At 44.6% G+C, this 26580-nt stretch overlaps 1 protein-coding gene across 1 annotated transcript in view; it reads right to left on the bottom strand.

Annotated features, from left to right (window-relative positions):
* The window catches only part of AACS (acetoacetyl-CoA synthetase), a 36867-nt gene extending 10287 nt beyond the window's left edge, over positions 1-26580 (bottom strand). The window contains exons 1-10 of the mRNA XM_058816474.1: positions 26376-26580; positions 23196-23299; positions 19936-20056; positions 18076-18189; positions 11950-12047; positions 8286-8400; positions 7718-7799; positions 7466-7613; positions 3476-3556; positions 2372-2496 (exon numbers count right to left, since the gene is read on the bottom strand). Of these exons, the coding sequence (XP_058672457.1) occupies positions 2372-2496; positions 3476-3556; positions 7466-7613; positions 7718-7799; positions 8286-8400; positions 11950-12047; positions 18076-18189; positions 19936-20056; positions 23196-23299; positions 26376-26493 (1106 nt within the window). The 5' untranslated portion in view covers positions 26494-26580. The remainder of the gene's footprint in view (positions 1-2371; positions 2497-3475; positions 3557-7465; positions 7614-7717; positions 7800-8285; positions 8401-11949; positions 12048-18075; positions 18190-19935; positions 20057-23195; positions 23300-26375) is intronic.

Genomic DNA, 26580 nt, shown 5'->3' with positions numbered 1-26580 from the left:
ATCAAATGTCATCTCTGCAGCTTTGAAACTTTTAACTCTATCTTTAAATATTAAGCAAAGCCTTCCCATCTCCCAGAGACATTCACTTACATTTACAGGAATTTGTAACTGCAGAACACTCCAAAGACATCACAAAATGTTATCATGTTTACTTTATTAATGGGCCATAATTTTCCAAGAGTGCCTTGGTACAGGGAAACTTTGCCATTTCAAGGCACAGTTTGACAAAAAATTACTCTGGGACAGCAACCAGTGATTTTCTGGTGAAACCTGTTCAGTTCTCAGTGGTGAAAGCCTGAGCTGCCCATGCCTAAATGAACAGGAAATTTGGCCCAACTGAACAATTCCCTCCTGCCCTTTAAAAGGGTATTTTGAGCTCCTCAATACAATAGAATTAAAACCTGGTTTCTGCTGATTCCTTTTACATTACAACCATAAACTCACTCAAGAAAATGCAGAGCTGGGTGAGGATAAGGGACACAGAGCATGGGCAGGACCAACACCAGCAGAGCTGGAATAAGATCCTGCTGGGCTGGGTTCTCCTCCAAAGGCAGGGTGGGAGGTAGGACACTGTTCCAGGCAAGGAGAAGGGGATATTTCAACGCTGCCCAAAGGGGATCTCTCTCTTTGCCATGCTGGTGGAGGACTCCCCTCAGGTCGGAACAGGCTCCTTGCACAAACACATCAGGGCACAGAGCAATTTGCCAGGCACATGGGACGGGCACACAGAATGGTTTGGCCTGGAAGGAACCCTAGAGATCATCTAGTTCCAGCCCCTGCCATGGGCAGGGAACCTTCCAGCGTGAGAGCCCCAGCCCAGTGCTCCTCAGCTCCCCTCTGTGCCAATCCCATGAACTATTTTTACTCTTGTGTAACATCTCACTTTCCTTCCATGCCTCAAACCAGTGCTTATTTTACATTAGAATACAAAATGCTTCTCTATTTTAAGCTCTTTGACACTTCCTCTACAGCACATGTAGAGCCAAATCTCCCTTTATTTCCTTCCAAATGCTACATAAGTGCCTTTAGTCACCACCCCCCAACTCCAGTCACTAATGGCTGTCCACTTGAGTCATTCCTGCCACGCAGGATGAGATATCCCCATGATCCCCTCAGAATATGCTCTCTGAAGGAAACTGTGCAGCATCTTCAGAGGAGAAGGTAATCTTCACATGTTGGAGCCTTTTTTTTTAACATATTTAACATATGAGTGAGCTGGGAACAGACTGCATGATGAAGTAGCACCCAGATGGCCACCGCTTTTAGCGCCAGATTACAAAAGTGAGACATGCAGACACATTTATCTTCACTTGCTCTTGGCATGTGGAGACAATGCTTAAAAATAAGCTGGGCTCTTTCTCAATTCTCATTTTTTTGCCTGTTGTTCCACCAGGGTTTCTTTGGGGGGTGAAGCATGGCTGAAGTTTGTGGGTTTCTTTTGTGCTTTTTACTGGAAGCATTTGGACTTGGCATTAAGCTTCAGTTATAATGGCCAGAGACAGAATGTCAGTCTTTAAATATTACATGTCACAAAAGACAGTGAAGTTTAAATTATTAATGATGCAGAGTCAGAAAGTGACTCTTTTGTCATCCACTTTCCACCACAAACAATTTTAATTATCAATTAAGAATGACACTCATTTTACTGGTCATAAAATTCACATTTACTCCTTACATGCAGCTGGCAAAATAGGAAAGTAACAAAATAAATTTTAAAAAATCCAAGTTTAACAAAGTGTACAAAGCTAAATGGAATCACAGGGTTTTAGAGGTGTTTATCTGCTACCTGCCATTTCTCTAGGCTTCAAGAAAGGGTGCTTTGAGCATTTTCAGGCACAAAAATGGCAAAAAACAATTACTGAACAGCTTATCAGTATGAATTAGGCATTACAGGTTAAAAAGCAAAATATGAAAATATAAGCAGCCCTGCTGAGCCTTTCTAGTCAATTTATGTCTTTAAGTCAAAGTTCTATATTAAAATCTTAGGTTGAGCTGCTTGAAAAAAGAGTAAAAGAGTTCTTATTTACTAAGTTCTGAGTGTGCTCAGAAATTACTCTTCAGATTGCTCCCAATTACTGCCTTTTGAAAAGGCTGCTCTTGAAAACTATTGAACCAAAAGTCTTTGTTTGCCTGGAATTCTAATACCTGACTCCAATTTGAAACAATCAGCTCTTTGTCTCTCCCCCTCTCTCAGAAAATGTTTTAGTACAAATTTTCAAAAGCAGTTCCACCCAGGGCTGAGCCAAAAGACAAACTGTGCCATGCTGTGCACGAGCTCCTGCCCAAGGGAGCAGCACCTTCAGGGAGGCTGCCTGGGGCAGGGTGACAGGGTGACAGTGCCACCAGCCTGTATTTAACCCTGGATACATACCCCAGTCTGTCAGTCAGGTCCCAGAGCACGTTTGGGGAAGGAACTAGAGGAGATCCATCATACAGCACCACTGAAGCTCCTGTAGCAAGGGCAGACACCAGCCAGTTCCACATCATCCAGCCAGTCTGCAGGAGAGAAGGAACCTCCATGAGCTGGTGCCTGCCTGCAGCCCAGCAGCGCTGTCAGCTGGCACAGGAGCTGCACCAGCTCCACAAGGATGCAGATCCTGGCAGAAGCTGCACCCAAGCCCCATCCTGCCCTCACGCAGGAGGTGCCACCTTCCCCTCCACTCCCCTGCCTGGATTTCTCCTGCTGTTAAACCCACAGCAGTGATTTTGTCAGATCACATCAGCACTAAGCTGAAGCTCTGCTCATCCTCTCACCTGCCCCAGCTGCGTGTTCTGATGGATGTTGATCCAAGTGATCCCCACACACACCTAATGAGCTGGGGATCCCATGGCTGCCTGCACACACAGCTTCACAGCAGAGGCAGGACAAGGCAGAGACAAGGCAATTACCATGATCCCTCCATGGAGACTCTGCCAGCTGACTAGTCATGTTAGAGTTCACAGGGGAACTCAGGAGGAAACACATCAGCCTTCTCCGACTGCTACAGTCACACCAGGCTTAGCAACCACTCTGCTTGATCACAGCATTAGAAATAACCCCCCCACCACATAGGTGAGGTTTATCTCCGTTCCTTTATCAAGCTTGGAGCTGGGCAGCTTCTCTCCTCACAAACAAAACAGAGACAAATTCTTGTCTTGAGTATGACCTAGCCCTGCAGGAAGGTGGAATCTGATTTGCAGGTGATATTGATGAGGCAGCTTGATCAATAAACCTAAGAGACTAAAAATCAACCCATTTTCCTCAGCAGTTAGGTCAGAAACATTTAGCATGGGTTTGACCTTTCATCAGAAAGGTCCCTGCTGCATTTTATCATTTCACCTGATTTTCTTTTCTAAACTCAGACAGGACAATTCCTTGTAGTAAAACAATTTAACACGCAAAGAAGTGTACTTGTGGATTTGTATGACAAGTTGTCCCATCTTTACAGGAAAAAGATGTTACAGTGTTTCTAAAAATGCCCTAAGCCCCACTTGCCGTTGTGTAGTACATAATCACATCACTGCTGCTCATGTTGCCATGAAGAATGTGCTCCTTCAGGTGCTGGATGAGGGTACCCTGCAAAAACAAAGGAAAATACCAGATCACATCAATGAAAAACAAAACTCTGACAGCACATTAAGATTTAAAAAACACTAACAGTCAATAGCTTGCAGGATGTACTCCAGGATTAAAGCAAGCATTCCCTTCAACTCCAACTGAAGTAAATCCCAGGCCTATCTAACAGCAGCAGCAATTGCATTCTCCATTTTCTCACATAACTCTTCAGCCTCTCTCATTAGACCTCAGCAATTCCCACTGCACATCACTGTTAATCCATGGAATAAACAACTCCCTTCCCTCCCAACTGCACACAGCCATCAGTGCAGAGTGCTCCATGCAGACCCTCATCTGAACAGCAGCCTTTCAGCAGCCAGCCTTTGCAAGAGGAGCCCTTGGACAGTTTCATTTTCAGTGAATTTGGGCAATGGGAGGAGTGGAGGACTGAGAGCTGCCATAAACTGCAGCAGCTGCTGAACATTAGCACCATGTGTCCAAATTATCTTATCTATTAACATCTAGGAGACAAAAGACCTGACAGCACAGATCTCTTGTAAACACTGGAGTGACTAGAAATGTGAAATGTCTCACTGCTCAGAGCATCAATATTAATAATCTCCTGAAATGCATTATTTCCTTTAGTTGGAAATGCTGCTAAACCACTTCCCTGATCATCATTAAAGCACAACTTGCTAGGATAAATAAATTTACAGACTACTTCATTAAGTCACTTCACTGCAGTGACAAATTAATGTAGCCAATGTTAAAATAAAAAATGGTTTTTTCACTTATGCAAGGAGTCACAGTGAAACTATTAAGAGCCTCATAAGCATGAAACAAGATTTACACTGAAAGAAAACAGATTACAGATAAACATTCAAAATGAAAAAGGAGAGTCATAAAACTGGCACATGCTTCGAGAGAAAAAGCAGAAAACATTAAATAAAAATAAAGGAGTAAATCTTATTTTCACTTCACTGCTCAAAGGCAGCAGGTCTGAATTCACCTACTGCTGTTGGAACAGCCTCAGCTGTCACAACGCTGCCATCTAGCTACAGCTGCCCTCTCCTACAGCTGAAAACCACCCCAAAATCGGGATTTGGAAACACTGTGTCGATCTGTATTGCTAAGGTTGCCAAAAGAATTGCAGGTGTTTACATAATTACTGCATTTATAAAGGAAAGCTCATTGTTCCTGCAGGAGATTCTGAAAGAGCCACACAAAAGATCAAAATTAAAAGTTATATTCAATTCAGATAAATACTGGTTTTCTTTTTCCTTCATTTAGTTTTTGCTACTTCACAGCTTGGAACCAAAAGGGGATTTTTGAGAATGGTTTTAGGTGTAGGCTATGAACAATTTCCCTGCAAAACCTGGGGAGGCTACCTCTCAGGCTGTGGGAGAAGGCAGAGCTGCTCTAAACTCAGCCCAAAACGCTCTCTTGAGTTAATTTATGGGATTCATTTATTTACAGGACTTTTACAGCCTCGAGCATTTATCACTTCACAGCAGATCTGGCAGCTGATAAAACTCCCTGGTGTGCTGCTGCTCCCGGGGCCAGGCCAGGCTGGGGAGGTGCTGAACATCTGGAGAGCGAGCCCAGCTGTGCAGAGCCCCAGCAGGGCAGGAGGGGCAGGGCTGGGCACTGCCACACTCCTGGGCTGGGCTCTGGGCACCAAACAGCCCCTGAGGGATCTGCCTGCAGCAGCACAGGGATCTGCAGCGCTGCACAGCTTTAAACACAACCCCTGCAAGTCCTTGAGATGCACAGATGTGAACTGAAGAGGATTTCAGCTCTAAATTCTCTCCTTTGATAGCTGGGAGCAGGGAATTACTGCAAAGGGGCCTGGTAGGAATGAGGCAAGAAGAAACACCAATGTTTTTAGGACTAAATAATAACATTACTAATGTTGTTCTGCAGCACACCCAACTGGCCAAAAGCACACAGCTTTGCTTCCAGGATCAAAAAGAAAGCCTGCTCCTCTGAGCCACCATTTTTATATCATCTCCCATGCCCTGGCTTCATTTTCTTTATTTATGGATGTCATTTCACTGTGTAGCAAGAAAACAGAGCAGAAACTTACTGCAGAATTAGAGAAACTGGGTTGTGAATTTAAACTAAGCTGCCTGTTGGCATCTAAAATCAGTACAGTAACAAACCAGCATTGGAGCACACTATAAATAAGCAATAACCGAAATGTCTTCACCAAAACGTCATCTCTTCTTGCTGTTTTCACTACCAGAAACACATTTGGTTTAAACTAAAGCTGGAAAATAAAACAAAGACAGTAGGCTAATTCTGCTTTTTTTTAAATCAAATCAATGCAAATCATCCTATTAATTCCAATGGAAACAAGATTAAGCCTAGAACAAACAGACAAAGCCAATCAAGTGTGTAAAAGACATCTAAGAATTTATTTGCATGGACTTTGTGTAGGCCCTATTCAAACACTGAGGTCCCTAGTTCAACAATTTGCTTTTCAGCCAGAGGTGCTAGCACCACAAAAATAAAAAAAAAAAAGAAAAGAAATAATTCTGCACAACTACAGAGCTGCTCAGTGGAAACAGAATCATCACAAACAATAGATCTTACTCATCCATCCACCCAGCAAGGATGAGTAGTCTGGACCTAAACTCTAAGGTAGCTCTGCACATGATTCAGCTGGAGAGCAGAGTCATGATTCAGGGCAAGCTAACAGGTAATATGGGAAAAGAAAACTTTGCAAGAGAAAACTCCCATTTTCTAATCTACAGCTATTTTTCATCTCTACTGTTTATCAGCCATCACTGAACAAAACACCTGTCCTGTTTTTGCTAATCCACCTCTGCAAGTATTTACCCAGTGTAAAGCCAGCACAGCTTCAAAACAGCTGTCAAGCTTCAAAACCCACCTCCTTTCTTCTTCCCAAACACTGGGTTTGTGTCCCAAAGGGCCCACTTGGTACTGCCTGCTATGATCTCCTGCTGATTGATAACACAGAGCAGAGTGTTTACAGCAGCAGGGGATTTGTCTGGGGGCAAATCCTCCAGTCCCTGCCATCAAAGGGAGGCAAGAACAGCCACACTGGGGCACAGCATCAAAGGATCCTGCCCTCAGGCCACCCAGCCCTGCAGGAGGCTCCCCCTGACTTGCAGAGCAAAGAGCACAAATGGGGGACTGGCTAAAAGCTGTGCAGTTCCACTTACACACACTCTGCACAACACACCCTGCCTGCCCTAAATGGGGAAAACCTGCCTTTATCAAGGATTATAGCAGAATTAAAGTTTCAACAATTGCTGCAATCACTTCCTCTATTTTTAGAGCTTTGGAACATCAACAGCAAGTGGAAAGCACCTGAGCAAGGGTCATTCTGGCACCAATATCAGATATTATCTTTATAATATCTGATTATTATACACAAGCCACTGCCTCAAGCAGTTTCCATGCAATGCAAAAACCACACTCAACGAGATTCCAACTTTTTGGCTTACCCTCCCCTTAAAGTACTATGAGGATGACATACTCTAAACTGCTAAACATGAACCAGTGTTCAAGGTAAAAAATGATCCAGGTAATAAAAACTGCAAGCTCCCTATGGGCCTCCAGCTAACCATGTCCAAAAAACAGTTGCAAACACCCAATTGAAATTCTTTGACTTTTCTTCTTCACATATCAGTCAGGCCACTTCCACTGGTGCTTTTGTGAATGACACTTGCTCCCAGGACACACCTGGAATCTGACAGGTCTCCACACTGATTTCTAAACCAAGGTATTTACTGTCCTTACCAACCCACACTTGCTTTCAAATAGCCACTAACAAATAAAAAGCTTCACTGTCAAGTTACTGAAAAACCATCAGCAATCAATTCTTCCTTAAAGTATATCAGAGTGATGTTGTTAAAGGCAAAATGTAGGGCAAGCAGCAAAGCTCCAGGAGGGAGGACATACCCCTGCTGAGTGAACCATGCACTTTGGTGCCCCTGTGGTGCCTGAGGAATACATGATAAACAGAGGATGGCTGAAAGGCAGCTGCTCAAACTCCAGCTGGGGAGCCTGGTCTCCTTTCCCAGTGGCAAGGAAGTCTTCTAAAAAGACACTGCATAAGAAGGAGGGGGAAAAAAAAACATTTCAAAACTTTCTGAAAGCATGACCTCAGGCCATGTGTAAGATCACCTCTGTACCCAGCAGTGCTCCCATTACCTGTTTGGAATCTTAGAAATATCTATGGTTTCTCTTGAGGACACATATGGAATCACCACCACTTTCTTTAGGTCTGGAAGCCCTGGAAGAAAGAAGAAAATTATTTCTTACATTCAGTTACATAAGCAAAGGTCTGTTCTGCCTGATTGAATCATAGTGTAATGCACCAAGTAACAGAAGTAATTCTAATGCACTGAGTATTGAAACCCCAGAGGACTGGATTGTTACCCAAGATATAATTTCCTCAATGCTGCCAGCCTTTTATGTGTAAAGCTGCAAGCCTTAGTGCTGTAATACCTCCCCATTTATCTTCAGCAGCACTTTGCTTAAAAACACCATCATCAGCCCCTGCTCCCACTGCTGGCTAATTCCTGATGATCTATTAAAGTTAAGCAAGCAGAAGAATGCCAAAATTACAGAAAAGACCATTCAGCTTTTACCCAAATCTGTTCTGAAAGCCTCAGTGGCCACTGTGACACTGCAAAGAAGGAAGGACAGCAACAAGCAGTGGCAGGGCAGGCTCTGAGTGCTCACAGAGCCACAGAGCAGAGGGGATGCAGTGAAATACCTTTTACCACCCTCAGCAGCTTTTCCAAGTGGTTGTGCTCTTTGCCATTGTATATGACAGCTTCAACAGAGAAGATGAGCTTGGGCTGAATTTGGGAAAACCTGTCCAGTACACCCTAGAGATAAAGAGAAAAATGGGTTAAAAAATGAAATTAACTGCTAGAGTAGGAAACTTCAGTGGGAGCTAAATGCAAATTTCAAAACAAGCAAGGAATAAGGACAGGAATTAACAGCAGAGTTGTTAAATGACTGGCTGCTTGTCCTTGACTCACACAAGATCTCAGAAGCACAACAGGTTTGTAACAATCCATTTCATGACCCCCAACCAGATCACAATGATAAAACCCCCACGGATCACTTAGGGAAGGGCCAAGCCCACAAAGTCCTAAAGAGCTAAAAAATCACCTTGCAGGTCAGATTAGACTCATGCATGAAGGGGAGAAGGAGCGGTGATGTGGGCAGAATTGGGCACCTGGTGCTCATGAAGGTGCCCGGGACTCCTGAAGGTGCAGCAGGAGCCCCAGGTGCCCCAGCTGCTCTGACAGGGGGACAGGGCTGGGGGACAAACACCATCCTGGGGGAGAGGGGCCCCCACATGAACTGGCAGCTTTGTTCCGCCACCTCTAACAAAAGAAACCTCACCACTGGTTTTTTAGCAAAATAAATTGATGTTGAACACACACAGACTACCAACAAAAGATACCACAGCTCCTTTAGTATCTCTGCAGCACAACACATTCAAATGCTAAATTTTCAGGTGTCTCCTCCAGCTTCCACAGTGTTCAGTAATTTACCACAACTATCATCCCATTTGAGATTAAAACCCTTCTGGCATTTACTGTTTTCCATGTACACTGCATGCAGCAGCCTACCAGAAATGGATCTTTTTGTATTCAACAGCAAGAAGCAAATCCTTTCAATAAAAGCTCTCAGCACACTGATGTTCAAACCTCTCTAGCTCCATTACTTGAAGCATTAAGAAGTACAAGATTACACAATACTGTAAAATTGTCAGCAAGTCTTCAAGAACAGTCTCCTAAATCATGTTGCAGAAATCAGACTTGAGTCATCTGCTTATTCTTCCCAGCATTCTTTATTTTTCTGTTTTCTATTTTGCCCTCTACATTGCAGCCAAAATGAGAAACAAATTATTACCAAATCTGAAGATGAAAGCAAAAACATCACGATCAACTCATCTCTGTTCAAGTTCAACTCCTTTCCAAGCTGGGCTGCTCAGCATTGCAAAGAAATCTGCTGCAAATGGACAGGAGTTCTGTCCTGACAATCCCTCCATGCTACAGGAAAGCACAGGTAAGGGATATGGCTTATAAATTATAAATGTATTACCTGAGAATGTCACTTGACAGCTTTCCTTCCTATCAAACATGTATTTCCTTTTCCTTGTTCACATTATAAGAAAATACAGTGACAATGCACTGACATTCAAATTTCCCAATTACTTTAAAACAAAAAATCACCAGAATCTGTTCTGGTGACAGAAGAAATTTTCAAGAAGCCCCTGGTGTGTTACCTAACAAACTCAGAAATGGAGAACTATAGTTAATACATCACAGTTACTCTAAGGGAGTATGAAGTCAGATTTCCTGCTTTTTTGGTAAATTCTCTGCCTCCTCCTTTGCTCCATTTCTCAGGAACAGACCAAGCAGCCACACTTGTGCTGTGTGCATTTGTACACGTGTGCAGGGCACACACATCCATTTCCATCATGCCTGGTGTTTAAAAATTCAGACCAATGAGCACTAAGGGGACTCTAAAGAGAAGAATCAAATCTGAAGAGAAGTGTGAATCAGAAGAGAGATGGCTCCAGCTCTCAGGGTCCTAGCAAAGCTGCTAACACACCCAGTCAGATTCATTAGCACTGGCAGCACCAAACCCCACAGGGCAGCCTGCTCTGCCACAAAGGCAACACAAACAGATGGAACACGTAATTGCTACTCTGCAACTCCAACCCAGCCAGATGGCTCAGCAAGGAATTCCTTCCACAAAAAGCTCAGGTGTAGCAGACATGGCTCATTCTATTCCAGTTCAGTCCAAAAAATTGTGCAGGGCCCCCAGATGGAGCTGCACTGAGCTCACCAAAGGCTGAACTTCCAAATCCAACCATTTCTCATGCCCAGGCCAGCACTTTGCCATCAATTGATGGGAATGGGTAACAGGGAGCAGAGAGATGAAGCAGCAGCTGCCAAGAGTGCTGAGGTGCGTGGGAGGCAGCTCAGTGGTGCTCTGACAGCAACTTCCTCAAGGCTGGAAGCCTTTGGAGGGATGGCTTTCAGAGCCTGCAGTGTGTAGGCAGCTCTGAGGAGTGACATTTCTGAGCTGCACAAAACACACACACGCAATTGGACTTCAGATGTTGGAAATGCTACACTATTCCCCCAAGCACAAAAAATCTTTGTGTATATTAACAGGAATGATGCAACTTCACAAAAAGAGGAATAGCTTTTGCTCAGGGTGGAAGGCAATGTCTCTGAGGGCCTCTGCTGATCTCCTTCATGATTTTAGGATTTGAATTCATGCCAACACACGCTGCCAAAGGAAAATAAATGATATTGATGGCACTGCAGCTCCAAGGCCAAGTTCCATTAAAAAGCTATCGCAAAAAACTAAAAGCTGGGCACTGAAAACAACAGCACACCAACATGGCCAGAAAACACACCAGCCCTTTGTAATGCAAGCAAAGTGAGCAATCTTCCCCCAGATAAGAGAGAGATCGAATCACATTGCACAAAACACTCCATACCATCATTTTCTGAGCAAGCAGAAAATATTTGTAGAACAGATTGATCATTACATGCTGTAATGATTTTTAATCATTTTTTTTCCCAAGGATACACACCCAAGTGTAAGAACATGGAAAGCTGCTGCCCTCTAGTGCTAATCCAGGAATGATTATTCCATACATTTCCCAGACACTGGGGTTAAACACTGAAATTGAGGGGTTTATCTAAAAACATTGTTCTTTGCACTGTGCAATGCAAAACCACTACACTTTTCACATGTAAACCTTTAGATAGAAGAAAGGTTTAATACCCCCCTTAGAAGTTTAGATGCATTGTTGATGTGTGCAAAAAACTTTCCAAAAGAAGCAGAATACATTCCCAAAGTTTCTAGGGCACATCTGTTTGGACATCATAACTTCACACAGAGCATTTATTTCTACACTAAAAAGAGCTAATCAGGTCAGTGATATTAGTATGAAACTCCTCACTGTTGGCAAATAAAGCCTTGTGGAACAGACCCACCAGGGTGGTGCTGAGCTCACCCTGACAGGAGGCAAAGGATGGGACTACCTGGGCAAAGAACCTGGAGTGTGGAAATTGGAGTGAGGCTGCCTGGGGCAGGGTTTGGGAAGAAGAGCCAAGCTAAGATAACTCTGCTGCTCATTTGCACATTTAATATGATAAAAGCTCACCAAGACCATGGAGTGAATGTGAAAATATCCCAACAGTGAGCAGCTAAAGCCACTCAAATCACCCAGATCAGCAGTGACACTGACAGCAGCAGGAAAAGCTCTGAGTGCTGGGCTGTGCCAGGAGGTGGCAGCAAGGCTGAAGGGACAGAAGCCATCTGCCACCTGAATTCACCATCCCCACGGTGGTGTGGGGCTCAGCAAGGCTGCTCTGCACAGGCTCTGGGCTACTCACATTAATGCCAAAGTCTGGGGAGGTGGAGCTCCAGATGGCACCGATGCTCGCAGCTGCCAGCATTGCCTCCACTGCATGGATGCTGTTGGGCAAGTAACCTAGGGCAGAGGGGAATGGTTAGAGTGGAAAGCACTAAAAATATATTATATATACAGTGAACAGGCTTTAAAAATGCAAAATCCTAGACTGAAGCACCCTTTGAAGTTTTCCACACAATGTCATACCTTGAAGCCAAATCAGTTACACAAAGAATTAGTAATAAATTCATTTACAGAACTATTTGTATCTGGGTTTTTATCTCAATATTACTCCCAATTTACAAGTGTTCCTGCTTAATTACTAAGCCTTTCAGAATAAGAGGGCAGCACGGGGAAAAGAGTAACTGGGAGAGAAAAATCAGTGCATTGGTTAGGGTACACAGACTGAGAACACAGCAGCATGCAGGGCACAGAACAAGTCTGCAGGAACAGACATCAGAGAAAGAACCAATATCTGTAAGGGAAGATTATAAATAGCTCAAGAGCAGAGATTCAGCTTCACAAAGCTAAATGCTGGCTGGTGGACACTGCCAGAATCTTAAACACAAACAAGCAAAACCAGTGTCTCAGCTGATAAGGGAGTAACAGAGTGGGACAAGCCCTGGAACATTCCCACACAAATGTGGCTCTTCAGGTTTCTCTCATTAGCTTGCAGCAAGATTTCAAGATTTAAATTCAATTTATCACAGCATACAGAATAAATTAATGTCAGGAAAGTCAGATTTTAGTTTCAGTGAGCTCAATTTGAGCAACTCTCCAGAAGGGGCTGGTGCCTGAGTCTGACTGCACTGCTCAGAATCCAGCCCACAAATGGAAAAGTGCAACTGGAATTCACAAACTACACTGAGATGGGTCAAAGACCTGGAGTTTCAGATCACCTTTCTTAAGCAACCAAAAAGATGCCTAAGTACTTTAAAAAAAGCACAGGATGGGCCCAATTGCAGTACTCTGACACATAATTAGAATTTCACATTTGAAAGCTAAAGTTAAATGGCAATAAAAATGCTTTCCAACCTGTTCAACAGCAGAGGTGGGCACTGAGATCTCAGGCTGCAGGTGCACCACAAGGATCTACAGCCAGCAAACACTCAGCAGTACAAACTTCTCAAAGAAGGATATTTATGGATGTACATTTCAGGACAGGAACTCAGATCTTAACAGCAATTTCTGCTATGTTTAACATTACAGTTAGGGGGTACCAAGATGGATTTTTGTGAGGTTTTCTACATTGATTGAAAAAAATCCACACTTTTTCAACTTTGTAAAAAGTGAATTTTAAGACTTAAACAGAGATTGAAAAATCAGTTTCTTAACCAGCAGTGCCACTGCAGTTACTGAGAGCTGCTGTGCTTTTGGGAGCAGTAACTTTTAAAACAGCATTATGACTTAAGCCAAACAATTTCTGGAAAACACACAACTGTGAACAAAAGCTTCATGCCATGCTAAGGTATAAATTGCTCCCTAGAACTGCCTACAGCTTATAGTGGTTTGTTCAGTGAAGTTCTTCAGCACATAAATGCAGCAAAAGCTCATGCCCATAAAAGCATTATTTATTTTGCTATTTTCCCCTTGGGGTCAAGGCTTATACAAGGCACAGGACCCCAAAATCTCAGTGATGTTTCTTGTAAGACAAATATTCCTCCCTAAATAATTTGAAGTCTATGAACCAGAACAGACCAAAACACCATTTTGGTGTGACGAAAGCAGTTCTTTAACTGATGCCAAATATTTCCACTGAGCAGTTCTTGGATGGGATCATCAGGGGGCCAGAGGGCAAGGAAAACCGAGATCTCTGCCTGTGCTTTGGAGCAGCTGTTACTTTGCCACAAGCTTCACTTCTGTTCTAAGCAATTCTCCTTCTCACCTCTCCACACAAAAGCCTTCAAGGCAAGATCACAGCTCTCTGCTGATTATTGTGAGGCAGACAATGAAATCATTGCTCTCATCTGTCAGCTGGCTTGGAGTGTGGTTGAGTTTTGGAGGATGCCAGCCAGAAGTGCCCAAAGGTACAAACCATGCTCAGCAACTGACTCTGCATTTCTGTGCCCTCACCTGATCCCAGAGCCCTGCTGCTCTCTGGGCTCTCACAGATTTATCCTAACTCCACCACAGATAAAAATATGGGTCTGTTCTGGCTGGAGATGCTCCAAACACAGCAGAGGAACTCCTGCTCCTTTTCTCTCAACAGCTAAATGACAAACTACTTCTAAATGACACAAACTACTTCTCTAGTATAGATTAATAGTAGATTCTCATTTAGAAGTAAAGTTAATTTTTTCTTCCTGCCACATCTGAGATTCTCCAGCTGATCACAACAACTCCATGCATGAAAAGCTCCCTGCATTTGTCTGTGCCCCTGGAGATACCACACACCCCTCAGGGTCTAAAACTGAAAAAACAGGAATGTTGCAGACAAAGAGGATGAAAAAAGCAACTTCTTCATCTGGATTAGCATCAGAGCAGTGACCACTGTACAAAAAGCTCTGTATTATAGAGGAATAATGGTGCTGCTGGTTTAAATATTTATCATGTTTGCTCATATATTTAACTAGGGCCTCCATGTTCCCTGATATAATACTTCAGTTAAGGATCAAAGCTAGGGTTTCTCAGCATGGGGAAGGCTACAGAAAGTATTTCTCTATCTCTGAATCTTTCCTTACCCCTTTCTTGAAGGTGGTAAGAAAGGTGGAAACCACCTTCTGTTACCAGAAAGAAAAGGCTCTTCCTCCTTTGGGTGAACTGGAAAGCAACTGAATAAAGGGCTCAAAACTCAGGAGCTGGGAACTCATCAAGCAGGAATATCAGAGTATTACACACAAGGGTTCCAGCAGCACTCCTCCTGACTGAGAAAAATGTATAGTCTCCATAAAAACAGAGAAATGAAAGCTTTACCTGACATAAGACCTGTGAAATCTCTAAGCAGGACAAGCAGCATTTTAAAAACACTGTCTGGATTTTTTTAAGAGGCACTTACAGCCTGATCTGCTCAGGACTAAGTGCATCAGCATTTTCTGTCAGGGGCTATTTGCTTAATCTAGCACACACCAAGATTACTCTTACATGTGTTCATCTACACTGCAGCACCTTACCAAGAGAATTGGTAAAAACTGTAGTCCAAAAATTGGATAGAATTATGCTGAAAACTATGGCAAAAGTCTGATTTCTCAGAGTGCTGAGAACACATTTGTGCAAGCACCTAATGCCTTCATCAAGTTTAATAAAAGTTTCCTCTTGGAAAAACAGGCACCCAAACATCCAGTTTTGTGCATGGAGGAAAAAAAAAAAAAAAATCAACAATTGAACTGGGACCCTGCATCAAAGGTTTTGTCTGACCTTGAAAGAATACACCAGGAAGAAGGAAAATAGGGAGCAGCAACTGCAATATCTTCTCAATGTCTTCTATTACTGAACTACACAGAATTGAGACCAGACTCCTATTTTCCCTTTTCAGCATTTCCTGCTCCTGCAGGACCTTCAAGTGGCCACCCTGCCCCACATGACAGTGGCCTGAAACCATCAGCACCCTGTAATCTCCTTACAAAGCTTTAAAACCCACGTAAGCAGCAGGGCTAATGCAGTTGCTATAGATAAAATAGCAGCTTTAGACAATGTAACTCGATATTTGTTGAGGATGTTTTTGTGTGGGGAAGATCAGATTGTTTCCAACTGCTGACTTGTAACAGAGCAAAGCTGGCTACAAGGATGGAGTAGAAGGAACCCAGAGAAGAGAAATATCCTCCCAGTTGTGTTTTGCTCTTCTTTTAGTCATTATCATTTGCCAGATGGCCACTGGGAGACCAGGAGCACCTCACATGTGGATCTGGGAGCTTGCAGTAGGTATTCCATGCCTCTTCCAACTGTTCAAGCATCACTGACAGCACTGCAAGACATCTTCAGAGGAAGAAATATGTTTCACAACACATCTGCTTCAATTATGTTCACTGTTAAGTGCTCTCAGTGAAGGAAAGGGAAGACTGGAATGAAATGAAGCTGAAAAAAAGTGCTGACACCAGAGCCTGTCCACCCACACTCACCCACCTCCAGCTCCAACGTGCTATTACTGTCATGATGCAAGCAGAAATTGCACTGAACAAACCAGGGGGGATGTTAAATGTAATGAGAAGTTAAAGCAGCCTTGTCTTAGAGGCAGCAAAGCGTGGAGATGAAACTCACAGGAAAACAACAGTAAGAGTCATGTGTAATTCACACAGCTCAGATTTGAAGAGAAAGTGTCAACAAAGGGTGTCAGAACCTGACAGGCTGACTGCATGTTAGGCAGCTGTAATGAAGCTCATAGAGTAGCTCCTTTCCATTTAAAACCTGATTTTTCAGAAGCAGCAGAAGCATGCCCTGTGTTACTACAATGAAACAGCAAGAATTGCCTTTCCCTCTGCCATCTGCTCTAAGTTTTGGGACAAATTACACCCCTGTGGATTCTGGCAAGTTCTGGAGAGCCTGATTTTTGATACTACAAGTGGGTGTAGGACTCCAGCTTCCCCACCCAACACTTAATGTCTCTTGCCCAACTCAGTTTGGGAAGCTTCAGCCTCTGACTGAAGTGTTACACTTGAGCTCTTCCAGTGACTGCCAATACCCTCTGGGGTAGCAGAGAAATTGAGATCCCACCATAGAAGTATCTAAAGTGACTTTATTAATACTTGAAAATAGTACCAACTATGCTTTTTAATTTAAATGAGAGGTAAGCCCGCCACCAAAACAAAAAATCAAAAATCAGCCAGCCTGCAGTGCTAAACAAGACCGTCATTAACTAAAAGCAACTGTTAGTAAAATTATAATAGCATTATTAGCAACACAGGCTACAGGAATATTTCAAGATCACATTTTCTCCAGCTGCAGAGTACATTTTCCCTGCTGCTGAAGAAGTGAACAGATATGACATAACTAAAGTTGAAAATTGAGATAAAATTCAAGCAACTCCATCTTCATTCAGACAAACCTTCCCAACTTCACTGTATGGCTCATACCTAATTAAGGATTTAGCTCTAATTCCATGTTAAAAACCAAGCCACCAGCTGTGATAATTTCATGTTTCCAGCTCCAGAGCATACTCATACCATATGCAAGAAATGAGCTCTACTGAGGAGATTTACACTTCCAGGTCATAGTTGTGGGTTTAAAATTTAGTTTTCAAGACGTTAAAGTTTGCAGCATGCAGAAAACAAATCAGAGTTTCATCACTGTGGGTTTGCATCATGTAAGAATTTACACACACTTCTTTAGGATAATGGCCAAGTGTTGCTCAAGGAACATGGGATTCACAATGACACAAACCCCAGAACTGCCAGGTAGGAGCCAAGGAGCTTCAAGAATACTGCAGCTCTGACCTGCACTACACTGACAAATTAATGAGTATCAGAGCACACAAAATAGAGGTGAAGCAGCTCAGCTGGGAGACCAAACCCAGCAGTTTAGAAACCAATGGAACTCCTTTCCAAGCCTGGACTGCACACTGGACCAGCTGTTCACAGCACAAAAACCTGTTTGTACAGAAAACCACACATGACAGTCTCTTGACAGGAAACACTGCTGCAGAAGATGTGGAGAGCTGCTGAAAGCATTTAACTTGAGGAGTTCCTGCCCAGCAGCTGCTCACTGTCCCCACTCTGGGAGCAGGACAGGCTCTCCAGACCTGCAGCTCCCTGAGCACTGGGGCACCTGGGGCCACAGGCTCAGGAACTGCCAGTGGCACCAGGACAAACAGCCCTGGACCAGCATTTCCCTGACTGCCCCACATCAATCTGCCAGACCTTGTGACTCAGGGCTCAGCCACAGGCACAGCTTCCATCTCCTCTGCTTCCACAGAGTGTTTCTGGAGCAGACCTTGGTGAATGAAGCATTTTCCCTCCCCCTTCTGTGCTAGAGAACCCACAGGCTAGTCCAGGTTCCTTCCCTCTAGAAATGCATTTCTTACAAATGTAAATACAGCAGCACAAGAGCCTTTTCTTTACAATGTTTATTGAAATTTTCTGTGAAACACTATTGCACAGGCATGTTTCTGTAACTCTCACTACTCACATGCACATTTCAAAAAAAATTCCACCTCCTGTCCCTTAAGAAAATTACTCACCCACAACTCTGTCTCCTACTTTTACTCCCATCTTCCTCATGGCTGCAGCATACAAAGCTACAGCTTGTCTCAGTTCTTCAAAAGTAACTTTGAGGATTTCTTCTTTGCCTTCCCCTAAGGAAAGAAAAGTAAAGCAATCACTCAGAAATCAAGCATTGCAATGTGAGTATAGCACAAACCACCAATCCCAGTACAAAGCAATTCTAAGAAAACAGCTTCCACTAAATATTTATAATTTTGTTTATGAAGTTGCTCTTAAGCTGCACCAAAAGCTCTTCTTTTTAATGGGAAACAAGTACTAATCAGTGGTGTTTGTTCAGTAGGTATGAGGGCATTCCTAAAGATAAACACCTCTGCAGAAACACAAACTATTCCCTGGAGAAATGTGTGCTCTCAAGGCAGATTCATGGTAAATAGATTGCACTCACCAAGGCTAATTTTCAACATAAGAACCTCATTTTCCCTTTTTGCTCAGTTTTCTCATCAGGTCTAGGAAGCAGCACAAGCTCAAGTTGAGGTTTTATTACAGCAAGTCAGTGACTAGAAAATCATGCATATCCAGGCCTGACTTTTGCTGTGCTTTTGGAACATCTGCCTCTGCCAATGTAGCACAAAGCAAACAAACTAAACTGGACTCAACTCCCCCCTGAAAGGATCTGCAGGGTGTTTTCCCCCTTGTACTGAATGTCAGGTGTTACATAAGCCCTTAATAAATCACTCGTGAAACAAAACAAACAAACCTAAACGTTATGAAAGCAAAAATCTGTCACCTTGAAGTCCCTTCCTGCACCTCCTCAGTGTGACTGCTGCCCTATTTCCACCACCCAGGCCTTGCCATAGAACACACACCAAGGATGGCACAGAAGAGGTGAGCTGCACTCCCTGCTCCTTTCAGAACAGCTGCCCTCAGCAGGGAATGGCATTTTTCACTCTTTGGCCTTCTCAGACCTTCCCAGCAGTAAATCTGGACTTGCACAGAGCAAGGGAGCAGCTCGTGATGCAGAACAGCCCAAGTCCCTGCTCCATGTGGTTCATAAACTGAGCAGGGACTGCCAGCAGAGCCTGGGCTCCCACAGAGCAACAGGAAATGAGAACTGATCTTTCTACATGATTAAAGCCCCAGGAGAGGGGAATCACAAAAAAGACTCGCCATGGGAGCCAGGGACAAGTGAAACTGTTTAGGAAAGTTATATTTACACTCCTATGCCCTGTGCCACCCCCAGAGCTCCCACAGACCATCCCCAGTGAACACAAACCTGAGCCAGAGCGCCCAGGCACCACTCTGACCTGGCAGCAGGGAGTTACCAAGAAATACTCTGACTTAAGAGGCCTTAAGAAGATTAAACACAGCAGAAGGTCACAAAAGAGATGCAGGTGGACTTCTGCTCACCACAGAGGAGCCAACTGCTCATTCCAGCATTCATACAATGATCAACTAGGAAATAGTTCTGCTCCTTTTGCTGTCACCACCTGTGATTAAGTGACAAAGCAATTTCTGATACACCTCATGACTTCCTAACAAAAAGGCCTACAGGACAATAACCACATGTCAAATCAAGCAATTATGACAAATGTGAAATAATACTTCAAATATCGAGTGATGTTAAACACAGCATGACCTCCACTACCTCTAATAAAACTTCATTTAGCTTGGACAGGATTTTCCAGATCTAGATTCCCAGAGCATGTTTTGCTGGGTTTTTTTGCAGAGCTGTATCACAGACTGTGCAGTGTCACTGACTTTATCACCCTTTTTTCTCTCCTCATCCAAACCAGTTTATTTCCACGTTTCATCAGAGCTGTTTCATCAGGCCTAGCCCTGTGAGCAGCAGAGAAACTCAAGGCATTGATATTCCTTACTTGCTGCATACAGTGCAATCTTGTCATTGTCCTTGTGCTTCAGCAGATTCTCTGCATAGTTCAGGCGGCTGCCCTTGAACCACTCGGGGATCTCTGCGATGCTTTTGGATGTATCCACCACCTGAAAGAGACACACCATCACTCCTGGCAGCTCAAACAAAACTGCATTTTCTTGGATGTATCCACCACCTGAAAGAGACACACCATCACTCCTGGCAGCTCAAACAAAACTGCATTTTTTTGGATGTATCCACCACCTGAAAGAGACACACCATCACTCCTGGCAGCTCAAACAAAACTGCATTTTTTTGGATGTATCCACCACCTGAAAGAGACACACCATCACTCCTGGCAGCTCAAACAAAACTGCATTTTCTTGGATGTATCCACCACCTGAAAGAGACACACCATCACTCTGGGCAGCTCAAACAAAACTGCATTTTCACAGCACTGTACACAAGTCAGCTCAGCAGCTCCCAGCTCTCTGCAGACTCTGTTAGGCAAGAATCGCTTCTCCCAGCTCACAGATGGCAAACACACTGATCCTGTAATTAGAGGCCTGGAAAGTTTAATTATTTGTCAACTGTCACATGCAAACACGTCATTACAACAAAACCAGGGAAAGTTCCCTGCTGACAGTCCTACCTTTGTACCAGCCTTTAACACACAAGTAAAACAAACCACTGTGACTACACCCAGAGCAGGAGATGCACAGAGCTCAGGGACACTGGGGGTTTGCCCCTGGGAACCCCAACTGAGCTACAGCACATCTGAACTGTGCCAGGCCTTCCTGCCCCCTTGTTTGGGGACTGTGAGCATCCACCCTGCCCCACCAACAGCAGGAGCTCACACAATGGGAATTCAAAATAATTCATTGTACAGTCAAATGTAACTGAAGAGTTCCAGCTTTTTATCCAAGTTCTCAATTTTTGAGAATTAACAGGATCCAACAACATAATAAACCTGTATTAACTCCCCACTTAGGACTAAGACATGCAAGGAACTGAAAAATGCAATGAAAAATAATAAAATATATAGTCAGCTGAAATAACTTCCCCCATCCTGAACTAATTAAGCCTCAAAGTATTAAACCCCCTCATAAATCACAGGTAAGGCTAACTTTAATAACACTGAGCCCCTTAGCATTAGCCCAAGGTCTAAATTCTTCCCAAAATGGCCCTCTGCTTCTGATTCAGCTGCTCAGCAGCACATTTCTTTGGAAATCTTCAAATAGAAACTTTATTTTACAGCTGTGTTTTTGAAAGCTTCAGTTGGTACCCTCAGGTTCTCTCTCATGGATTGCACATACATTACAGGAACAGCATTCCTCCAGCCCAAGTGAAAGGCTCTTCTGAAAGCCAAGCAAGCCCCAAAATACATCCCACTCCAGAAAACCAAAGGTTTTTGCTTTGAGAGCAGTGCATGTATTACTGGAGGCAATCTTAAAATTAACTTTTAAGTTAAAAACTCATGTTGAAGTGCACTGCTGCATTATTTTATTTCAAATGTATTTTCTAAAAAAGGGAGCTCAGATTTCTCTGCTCCTAACAATTGGCAAGAACTGAGTTATAACATCTACATCAACTCAGGCTGCACAAATGATTTTTGTACTAACACACACTACTGCAGCAATTAGAAGCTGCTCTTAAAACTGACTCATTTCTGGCTTCCTCAGCTTGAAGAAAAGTGAGCAGAATGTTTCCAACGTTTTCCAGGACAAGATCCAAAACAACTGTGTTTTTCTGAAGTGGAAGCAATCCTTCACAGAGTTTCTGGGAGCTGCACGAGCACAGGGAGCTGGAGTCACAGCCAGTATTGGCACAGGTAACACCTGTGACTCCCAGTGAAGCTCAGTCTTTGGTGCTCTGTGAGATGAACAACCTGATCCCTCCCTGAGAGCCCCTGCACAGCACCAACAGGAGTCAGGAGCTGCTCATTCAGACACGTCCTTCATTCACAAGCAGCTGCCTGGAGTGACATTGCCAGCAAGTGACAAAGCCCTGCCAGCACAGCTCTGCACACTGAATTCCTCTGCTCATGTCACAGGTGACACAGATGTCACTCAGAACCTTTACCAGGATTAAATAAAATCCTGGCTGCTTTTACTCTGTGTACACAAGGTTTTATTGTTTTTCTTAGGATGACCTGTGGAAGTAGAGGCCGTTTCACTGCTTGGGAACAAAAGAGTCAACTCTGTTTCATTAAAAATTTTAGTCACCTCAAAACAATGTTTACTTCCAGCACACAGCCAGGATCAAGCTGTAAGACTGCAAACTTTTCATCCTTCTAGGTAGCAGAGACCAGCTCAGCTACTCTGACAGTTGCCAGAGTTTGAGTTAGCATCTACAGAAAATGTTAAGTGTTGATAAGGCTCAGACTACACACCCCAAGGCAGGCTAGCTCTTACACTCTTGCTGCATTCTCTCTTCTGAAGGGTGGGTCACAGTAAATGAGACAGCTGAGCACACAGCCCCTACCAGTACAGAAATCAGTAAAACAGGAAAAGCCAAAAGAGACTTGTCAGTCCCCTCTGCAGGACTGCCAGTACTGAGGGCTCTGGAACAGAGGGACTCCAGGCATTAAGACAAGTCCAGTCCTCCCTACTAAAGGCCAGGAAGGTTCCACTGCATCAAGCTGTTCTAGTAATCAGCCCAACATCTCCCTCAGATGGAGAAGCACAGAGAGATATTGATATCCTACACCAGGGCTAGGCAAGGGCTCCACTGGCAAGAGCTGCAGAGTCACCTTTGTTCCACAGGAACCCTGTGGCACTGCCTGGTGTTCCACCCGTGCCTGTGTCCAACCACCACCATTTCCCCAGAGATATTCCAAGCCTGCACCTGACTGCAGAGCCTCCACAACCAGCTCTACAAAGCCAGAGTGTAACACTTGTGCTTATCAGGTAAGCTGACTCAGGGAAGGCAAACATGGACTTGACCCAATGCCAGCATGTACAAAACCAGGATGATATTCCCTAAGGCAGAGCATTGGCAGACTCCCCACAAGCAGCCAGGAATGACAAGGTGTGCAAGAGCACAAGGACACAGCAGAACTGTTTAGGACAACAAAACTCGAGGGTTTCACTGCCCTAAAGTGTGCCAGCAACAGAACACCACCATCCACCACACCAGGAAAGCCAGGACTGGGCCAATTCCTTGTATCACTTCCCAGAGTTCTAAGAAGAGGTCAAAAGGCTGATTGTAACATCAGTTTATTTCCCCTTTGTGCTGCACTTGCTGTGAGATAAGCACTGAACTTACCTCATCGTAGAGGCGAGAGCAGATGATGTTACTGAACTTCCAGAATTCTGCCCAGAAGTCTGAGTAGGACTCCACTGACCACTGGTATAATTCATCATAGTTGGCTGGAAGCAACAGATATGTGTCAGCATTATGAGAGAATCACAGGGATCCACACAAACTACAGTTAGGGAAAACCCAGATAAAGAAATGTGTGGCTAAAACAATTAGGAAGATAAATGTGACCCCAGAGTGGATCACACTGCTCAAAGCAAGTGACTACAGAACCAACAGGGTCTGCCTGGACACCTGAACAGATGGCAGCACTTCAGCTGAGTGCCATGAGCCATTTGCCACCACAGAGCCAGCGACCTTTCCTAATAACTCCCTGCAATACCTGCACACTGCCCTCCCATCAGTGCACCTGGAGGTTAAACAAGTCCTGCCTGTTGACACTTCCTATCTATCAACAGGACACTTTCACACAGCAAGAGATAAACAAGGCTTCCTGACAAGGGACATTTGCTGTAAGGTCCCAGATGGGGCCAAAGGGCTCTGATAGCTCAGGGACACAGATTAGAGGCACTCTTTATCCAACTGTGGCATCACAGCAAGCACGGCTGATTTTCAGTGAGTATGAGGTCTGACAGACTGCAGCTCTCCTTTTCATGCTGAAACAGCATGGATGAAGTCAAACAAGAGGTTTATTAACTAAACATTAACACCATGGTCTGGCATTAAAAACATGCAAATAAGCAGCTGAAGTCTTACCTGATTGTGAGACACCTGAAGTAACCTGAAGCATGCATAGCAAACCCCCCAGTTCAAACTGAATGCTGCAAATTAGTGTAAAGCAGCTCTAGTATGAATAACTGAAGCCAATTCTCACTGCAAGCTTGGAAGTGACATTTCCCCATCATGTCCACAATATCTGAAGCTGTGCCAGCAACCAATTAAATCTTTCTGCCATCAGTGACAGTAAGTTTCCTGCTCTGCCAACTGTTCCCTATCTGATGCTTTCAGCTAAACCACTCAAAGGCATTTCACCAATTATCTCTGGTTTTTCAGCCTGTTAACCAGCCAATTGCTGCAAAAGTGAACTTTGCAATCCCTTTTCTAGAAGGAGGACATCTTCCAGCTTTTTAAAAGAAAAATATTCAAAACAATCTCTGCACTGTTATTCACACTTGGCCACTGCTTAACTGCTTCCCTACACAGTCTGTCCTTTCCACATCTTATTCCCACATCAATCCTTTCCATCACAGTGAGATTATCCTCACAGAATTATTGATAGACAAGGCAAAGGCTCTTCTATGTGATGCAGATGTTATCCACACATTGGCAAAATCCCAGCCTCTACACACCCTTTTTACACCCCAAAGTTACTCATCACTATCCCCTACTCCACACTTCAGCTGCACAGAGATAAGACTTGACACAAGAAGAATTCAAGTTTCCATCTCCTCCTTCAAAACCCAGTTGTACCATCTGCTCCAAATCATTTGATACGTGCAAGAAGCTGCAGGTCACTACTAATTTGGTTTCTTACAGCACAAACAGTTTGTTCTGGTTTGTCTATACAGTTTGTTCCAAATAAGCTGCAGCATGCAAGTCCTTCAGGGCACAGGCCTGTTACTCAGCAATCAAACTGATTTTTGTGACTGCATTTCCAGGGCCCAGCAGAGGCATTGTCTGGGATCTATATTGCCCTCAGCTCTCCTCAGAGTCCACTTCTTAATGCTGGAGAGTATCCATTCTTTGTTGTGAATAGCACTCATGCCAACAAGCACCAGTGCAAGCCTAATGGAAGCTGACAAAGGTTTCTAAATATACACAGGCATCCACCTTCCAACAGAGAAAGCCACTTCCAAGTGGGATGACAAGAGTTCTGGTTGTTCCAGCCATAAACACAGGCAGCCCATCTGAAACTACATTTGCTCTTGATTGTCCGTGCACCACTTACATCATTCCACTCAGGAGTTGCCTAAAACCCTGAATTAACGGCTTCCCATCCAGCAGGAGGGTTAGGATACTACACACCTGGATTCCAATGGGAAAGCACCACAACCAAAATAATGACCTGGCTCACCCACACAGTAACAAAATTAAGGAAGTGTTTCCCAGACATGAACTGCCAGAAGCACTATTGACACTGCTCCCACTCCAGAACGTGCCTGCTCACACCACTGACACTATAATAGACTGACAAACTTCCAAACCACCTACCAAAACTACTCCTTTCACCCCACATCAGACAAATTACTACGGGAAAGCTACACAAGAAGCTGACATAGGCCCCAAATATCTAGGGAGAATGATATAAAACTGACTAGTTGGAACTGAAGGGTTTGATATCCACATGTACCGAAAATGACCCAGCCCATGATGCACCTGAGCCCCCAGAGCCAGCACCACTGACTCCTGAGAGCCCAGGGGCACGGAAACCTACAGGCAGCACTTATGGAAAAAGCAACCCTGAGTTGGAAACACCTTTGCACATCAAACCCCTGCCCAAAGCAGGTCTCATTTCAGCACAACAGGTTGTTTCCAAGTCAAAAACCACACAGGTATATCTGAACAAGCACAAAGCAGGGATGGCAGTTCAAGAGCTGTGGAAGATGCATAGCAACTTCCACCTCTGAACAAGCTTGTGTATCACCATTCACCTCCCTACTCACCATTCACTTCCCAGCATACCTGACTATTTTAAGACACATACTCCTCATACTGAAATGACCATAACTGCACTCTCACACGCCTCTGCTGCTGAAGGATCACGCTAAGGCTCACACTCACCTCAGCCGTGGCGACAGTGATCCCGCCTTCCCTTTAAAACACGAAGTGACTCCGGTGCCGCTGCCGGCCCCAGCGCTGCCCGCACCCCCGGCGGCTCCGCAGGCAGCGCTGCCCGGGCCGCCATCCAGCCGCACAGCGGGCACAGATAAGGCTGTTTGCCTTTCCCATCCGCACACACCTGCGCTCCAGCGGATGCTGCTCCGGAGGCCTCTGGCTGCAGCTCAAGCGGAGCATCCCTCCCGCAGCTCCGTGCCCACCCGCCCGGGGGTGCCCACGGGGACCGAGAGCGGAGCGGCACACGGATGGGCCTCACGGTGAAGCCACCGCGGGGCGGCAGCGCCTGCCGGCCCCCACAGCCCGAGCACGGCCCCGGGAAGCGCCCGCCCGCCCCCGCCCAGCGCTCACCCAGGCGGAGCCCACAGCTGCTAGCCACGGCGGCGCGGAACCGGTCCATGTGGGTGTTGCGCTTCGTGTCGGGCTCCCACATCACCTGCGACTCCATGATCTCGGGCTCCCGGGACATGGCGGCAGCAGTGGAGCGAGGCGAGCACCGTCCGTCCCGCAGGCACCCTCACAGCCCGAACCGCACGGCTCCCACCGCGCCCCGGCG

The sequence above is a fragment of the Ammospiza caudacuta genome, chromosome 18 (genome assembly GCF_027887145.1).
Source record: "Ammospiza caudacuta isolate bAmmCau1 chromosome 18, bAmmCau1.pri, whole genome shotgun sequence".
In the NCBI taxonomy this organism is placed as follows: domain Eukaryota; kingdom Metazoa; phylum Chordata; class Aves; order Passeriformes; family Passerellidae; genus Ammospiza; species Ammospiza caudacuta.
Note: the sequence above shows the minus strand (reverse complement) of the source record. Positions and strands in the feature narration are given on the sequence as shown.